Source organism: Galeopterus variegatus, unplaced genomic scaffold (assembly GCF_000696425.1).
Source record: "Galeopterus variegatus unplaced genomic scaffold, G_variegatus-3.0.2 Scaffold10274, whole genome shotgun sequence".
Classification (NCBI taxonomy): Eukaryota; Metazoa; Chordata; class Mammalia; order Dermoptera; family Cynocephalidae; genus Galeopterus; species Galeopterus variegatus.
This window is the reverse complement of record NW_007736385.1, coordinates 38,494-44,493: the sequence shown is the minus strand read 5'-3', so window position 1 is coordinate 44,493 and position 6,000 is coordinate 38,494. Positions and strand designations below refer to the sequence as shown.

Sequence of the window (6,000 nt, the reverse complement as noted above, 5' to 3'; positions counted from 1 at the left end):
AGGAAAAAAAAAAAAAAAAAAAAAAAAAAAATACACGAATAAACCTTGAGAAAAATGAATGCAGAAGCCTGGGGCTTTCCGGCCTGTGCTGGGTGGCTGGGACCCTCATCCCCGAAGGCTCACCTGTCCGCCAGGCTGCCAAACACGGCGGCCCCCACCAGCACCCCGGCCATGTAGATGGACTGAGCCAGATCGCGGAAGGTGCGGGCCTCACAGACCAGATCCCACTGCAGGGGAGAGAGGGACGCTCCAGCCCCGGCCTTGGCAGCAGCCCCCCACACCACCCGGCCCCCTCTGACCTCCATCACGATGGTGGATGGGAAAACGCTGCGGTCATAGACCCAGCCATCCTTGCAGCCCTCTGTGGCCACCCCATGGACAGAGGTGTTGGGGCTCAGGAGGGCCCATTGAGGCTCTGTGAAGCGTCGACATGGCTCGGGGGCCCCAAGCTGGTCCAGGGGTATGGTGGCCCTCAGCCAGGCCCCTGAGTCGTTGGTGGTGGCCTCAGTGCGGTTGTCGGAGCCCTGGCAGTGGTGGTGAGGCACAGCGGCTGTGAAGTTCTGCAGGAAGTTGTGGCAGGCCAGCAGGCTGCAGGGCAGCAGCAGCAGGGCTGTGTAGACAAGCTGGAAGCGGCCCACACCGCCCAGGGCGTCCAGCAGGTCTGTGAAGGCCATGGCCACAGGCCTGACACTGCCCAGCCTGCTGAGGCCTTATGTAAAGGGGCTGAGGAGGGGCCCTGGGAGGTGGAGGAATAGGCCAGGGGTTAGAACCACAGACACCCCAAGTCCGGCAGCTCAGAGGGCTCTGGTTACACCTCACGGGAGGCCTCGGGTGTCACCTCCCCCAGGCCCTTTCTCCAGGTCCCTCCACCTCTCATCTCCTGAGTTAGAAGAGCCAGGGGTCCTGGAGGGCTATCTCACAGCCCCCTGCCCTCACTCAAGGACCCCAGCAGTGCAGCAGCGCAGTCGCCTTTCCTTTCCTCCCGAGGCCATCATGAGGCATCTTCAGGAGCCCTAGTTCTGGTCTCAGCACATGAGACGCAGTCCCTTTCACTGGGCTCCAAATAGCAGCTGGAGCCTTAAGTGCTGAGAGGTCAGAATTACGGGGTGCCGGTGATCATGTCTGTTTGTCCCTCCCCTACTCCATGAGAAGTCAAGGATTTGGCTTCACAAGTGACGCTTGGAAAAAGTCCTTTAAAAATGCCCAAATAGGGCAGCCAAGAGGAAGCCCCACATCCCTACCCCTACCCCAGTGGCCCTCGGCCTCAGAGTCCAGGTGTTTGAGGGGTTAGAGCCCAAGATCACCTAGACCCACGGTGTTCCACCCCGTCGTCGTCATCGAATAAAATCCAACACAGAGAACAACTAGGGGGTTGGGTAAGAGGGTGGGGCCCAGCGCACGGCCCACCCTTCCCCCCACCCAGCACACACAAACCAGCCCAGGCTCCTCCCCTACTGAGGAGGACACTAAGGCCCAGCAGGACCTGTCCAAAGGGTGACAAGGGCAAAATGCAGGCTCAGGACAGCGGAGACCATGTCCAGGCAGCAAGCAGGGGCCTCCACCTCGGTCTCCAGCCTGGGCTGGGGGCCGCCACCCCCTTGTTCCTCAGCTTGTCCTACAGATGTTGTCACAGTTTGTGGCTCCATCCCCCCACTAGCCCCACCTCAACCACTCTCGTCTCTGATAAGAGAAGCTGGGATCCCAGAGGGGGCTGGAGTGGCTTATGTAAGCTGCAGGTGTCTGGGTCACAGGGGCCACCCTTCTCACCTGCCCCCCCAGGAGGACCTGAAGAAGGCTCTGTGCTCTGGGGAGCTCCCTAGGGGGTCAGGTTTGTGCTAAGTAGGGGTTTGAGTTTCAGCTGGAGCCTCACCTCATGGGGCAGAAGTGTGCAGGAAAAACGGGTCAGGCCACTGGCGCTTGAGGGGTGTGTGTAGGAGCTCAGCTGTGGCCCTGTCCCATCCTCCTGTACCTCCCAGGGCCAGAGGTGACCCCATCCAGATGCCCAGCACTCCAGCAGGGGTGCAAGCCTCCGGGTGATGGGAAAGGAGATGGAGTGACAGCAGGACAGGGATAGGCTGATGCCACAAGCTATCCCCACAGGCCAAGGCTTGCCGGCAGCAGGTTTGGGAGAAACACACTCCAGAGATAAATATGAGGCCTTTTTCTTTATTATTTGGGGTTCCACTGCATGGAAACATGGGACCTCCCCACCCCACGCCCAGTGCCTCTGGCACCCCCATAACCAGTACACCAGTCCCAGAAGAGTTCCTTTTAAAATCACCAATATAAAAAAGGAGGAAGGGAAGGCCTGACCACCCTTCAGGCTGGGCAGCTCCTGGTGGTCCGGCAGGGCAGGGCTGTGGGGCAGAGGGGGCACTGCCTGCTGCACAGGAAGGCACAGGCGTTCCCAGCTCCAGGGGCTATCCCAGCCGGGAGGGGGCTCCGCACGCCTAGATTGCAGCCTGTGCGGAGCTAGTGGTTATAGCTTAAAGTCTGCAGGTGAGGCCAGGTGGGTGGGAGGCCAGGTGGGTGGCCTCTGGAGTGAGAGGAGGGGACACATCAGGGGGACCTGGGGCTGTCAGTTCCCCCTGAAGTCCTGCCCTGAGGCGGGAATAAGCGGAAGCCGCCTTGTGGCATGCTGACAGGAGGGGCCAGGGGAGTCCATCCTGGGGCCGTAGCTGGCGCAGGCAGGGAGGCCACACAGCTCTGCCCGGGACAGATAAGCAGTGGCGGCTGAGAAGGGACGGGAGCACAAAGCCACTTCCCTGCTCCAAGGAAGGCACTTGCAGCTGGCACAGCCCGGTGTGGTGTGGCAGGAGGGCGTGGCTTGGCAGACAGGAAGGAGAGGGGCACAGCAAGGGGGGCCTGAGCCTCTGCCTCATGCAAACATGGTCAGCTGTAACCACTGCGGGCAGAGAGGAGACAGGTCAGCCGGGGCAGTGGAAGCAACGCTCAGCTTCCTCAGTCTCCCCCAACCTGAACCCTGAGTCTAGCCTCTGGCCCCACGGCTCAAGAGCCACCATCCCTTTGCCCCCTGGAAGGGACCCTCATGGTGGGGGCACTACTTTCTCACCTCCTCTACCCCCAGGAGACCAGGCTAATGGCTCCCACAGAAGCCTCTGGGGACCTGGGCCTCCCCTCCTGCTCCCTTCCCAGGACTTAGACACGCCCACCCCTGACTTCCAGGACTCAGGCAGCCCAGCCTATGCGGCTGCTTCTGAGGCCAAGGCTCCTGCCCAGGAAGCGACAGGAGATAAGAAAACTCAAACTCTTCCCCACCGTGGGCCCAGGGAGATCCCCACCTTAAACAAGTCAAAGGTCACGACTCCATCCAGATCTGTGTCCAGAGTTTTGAAAAACCCTGTGTGTTCAAGAAAAGATGACATGGGCTCAGAACTCAGAGGGACATTCACACAAGGCCAGGACTGGCCCCCTTCCTGCCTGACCCCACACCACCTCCCCAAGCTCTGTCATCTTGAAGCCGAGAAGCAGCTCTTCCTGCAGCCTGGGACCGGCCCCCTCCCATTTCCAGCACTTGGCCTCCAGGTGGCCAAGCCCAGAGCCCACCTGGCCCTCCAACCCCAGACCTCTGCCTCTCTGGACACTCCTGCTGCAGTGGCCTGTTTCTGCCATTCACCCATCTGTGGTTCCCACCAGTTCACGGGGGAAGCATTTGGGACAGAGCTGGAAGGTGGGAGTCAGTTGGGGACACTCACGGAACATGGTCTCCAGCCGCACCAGGCAGCACACAAAGTTGTCGAAGTCGACGGCCAGGTCAGGCTCGGAGTAGCGAGTGATAATGAGCTCATACAGCTTCTTGTTGAGCTTGAAGCCTGGTCCAGGAGAGTGAGTGAAGGCGGGGAGAGACGGGGAGGGAGACTGGGGCCTGGCAGGGTGCCTGGGCCTTCTCTCCTCCAGGGACAAGGGGCATGAAGACCTCCTGTGCAGGGCCAGGGGCTGGGAGGGGCTGGGCAAGTGACTGCCAGTCTGAGGGAGCACCAGGGCCCGGGTCATGCCAGGGAATCAGAAGCTGGTCAGAGAGGGCCCAGGGGTCTGGTTCAGTTTGTTCTGAATGCTCTGGCCTCGTCCTCAGGCGGGGCTGCGTGGTGAGCCCCACACCTCTCACTGGAGGCTCTGCAGCCTGGCTCCGCCCCTCCCCCAGCTGGGTGGCCTGAGGTCTGTCACTTTGCCTCTCTGAGCCTCACTTTCCTCATGTGCACAATGGGGATAATAAAAGATCCTATCCTCCTTAGGCCGCAGGGGGAAGGAAAGGAAAGAATTCTGGAAAGCACTTAGCTCAGTACCCACGGGAAAAGGGCAAAAAACAGCTGTTACTGCATCACCCCCATCACCCCAGGGACAAGGGCCAGTGGGATGGGCTGCTGCCCGGGGCAGGTGTCAGGGGAGTAGCCAGGGTGCAGGAGCGGTGGGGCCATGTGTCCAGGACCTCACCTGCAGACTCGATGGCCATCCGCATCTCATAGGCACTCATGCTGCCTGACTTGTCCAAGTCAAACTTCCGGAAGATGGTCTGGGGTGGGGGAGCAGAGAGTGAGGGCCAGGCCGAGTCATCCAGCTCTTCCTGCCTACCCCCCCGCTTGGTGAGGTTGGAGGGGCGAGGCCCGAGAGGTGGGTCCGTTGCTAGGACATGTGGGCTCAGGGGTGGGGAAGTCACACCCAGAGAGGCTGACCCAAGGTGGAGGGCCTGGCCCACACGGCCAGCCTGGGAGCCTCCGCCTGGCCTGTGCCCACTGTGACTGAGGCCACAGAGGGGAGGGGAGGACCCAGCCAGTGGGGACCACCTACCAGGTAATTCCGGATGCGGTTCCACAGGATATTGAACTCCACCAGGCCCAGCTTCCCGTTGCCATCACGCTGGTGNCAGAGAGGGCCCAGGGGTCTGGTTCAGTTTGTTCTGAATGCTCTGGCCTCGTCCTCAGGCGGGGCTGCGTGGTGAGCCCCACACCTCTCACTGGAGGCTCTGCAGCCTGGCTCCGCCCCTCCCCCAGCTGGGTGGCCTGAGGTCTGTCACTTTGCCTCTCTGAGCCTCACTTTCCTCATGTGCACAATGGGGATAATAAAAGATCCTATCCTCCTTAGGCCGCAGGGGGAAGGAAAGGAAAGAATTCTGGAAAGCACTTAGCTCAGTACCCACGGGAAAAGGGCAAAAAACAGCTGTTACTGCATCACCCCCATCACCCCAGGGACAAGGGCCAGTGGGATGGGCTGCTGCCCGGGGCAGGTGTCAGGGGAGTAGCCAGGGTGCAGGAGCGGTGGGGCCATGTGCCCAGGACCTCACCTGCAGACTCGATGGCCATCCGCATCTCATAGGCACTCATGCTGCCTGACTTGTCCAAGTCAAACTTCCGGAAGATGGTCTGGGGTGGGGGAGCAGAGAGTGAGGGCCAGGCCGAGTCATCCAGCTCTTCCTGCCCACCCCCGGCTTGGTGAGGTTGGAGGGGCGAGGCCCGAGAGGTGGGTCTGTTGCTAGGACATGTGGGCTCAGGGGTGGGGAAGTCACACCCAGAGAGGCTGACCCAAGGTGGAGGGCCTGGCCCACACGGCCAGCCTGGGAGCCTCCGCCTGGCCTGTGCCCACTGTGACTGAGGCCACAGAGGGGAGGGGAGGACCCAGCCAGTGGGGACCACCTACCAGGTAATTCCGGATGCGGTTCCACAGGATATTGAACTCCACCAGGCCCAGCTTCCCGTTGCCATCACGCTGGTGGCCATTAAGGAAACTGCATGGCTTAGAGCAGGCACGTGGGAGGCAGGTGGCAACTGGGGAGCAGGGTAGGCCAGCCACAGAGACTGCAAGATGACTTACAGGGGAGGGGAGAGGAGGAAGAAGCCACAAGAGCCACATGCAGCCAGCCCCTAACCAGGCTCGCCTCGTCCTCTAACTGGGTTGCAGTGGAATGGGGTGAGGAAGGGTCCAGAAAGGCACCAGACCTAGGGTCAATTGGGGACCCAGGACTTGCTCCACCTTTCGCGTGACACA

General features: G+C 61.1%; 2 protein-coding genes across 2 annotated transcripts in view; both read right to left on the bottom strand.

Moving 5' to 3' along the window:
• Positions 1–674, bottom strand: part of SLC22A20 (solute carrier family 22, member 20) — a gene marked incomplete at its 3' end in the record, with an annotated part of 13,901 nt that extends 13,227 nt beyond the window's left edge. Inside the window, exons 1-2 of the mRNA XM_008594166.1 lie at positions 300–674; positions 124–227 (exon numbers count right to left, since the gene is read on the bottom strand). Of these exons, the coding sequence (XP_008592388.1) occupies positions 124–227; positions 300–674 (479 nt within the window). The remainder of the gene's footprint in view (positions 1–123; positions 228–299) is intronic.
• A 1,472-nt stretch (positions 675–2,146) lies between these two features.
• Positions 2,147–6,000, bottom strand: part of CAPN1 (calpain 1, (mu/I) large subunit) — a 28,739-nt gene continuing 24,885 nt past the window's right edge. The window contains exons 18-22 of the mRNA XM_008594165.1: positions 5,653–5,721; positions 5,300–5,378; positions 3,717–3,833; positions 3,303–3,361; positions 2,147–2,905 (exon numbers count right to left, since the gene is read on the bottom strand). Coding sequence (XP_008592387.1) covers positions 2,879–2,905; positions 3,303–3,361; positions 3,717–3,833; positions 5,300–5,378; positions 5,653–5,721 — 351 coding nt within the window. The 3' untranslated portion in view covers positions 2,147–2,878. The remainder of the gene's footprint in view (positions 2,906–3,302; positions 3,362–3,716; positions 3,834–5,299; positions 5,379–5,652; positions 5,722–6,000) is intronic.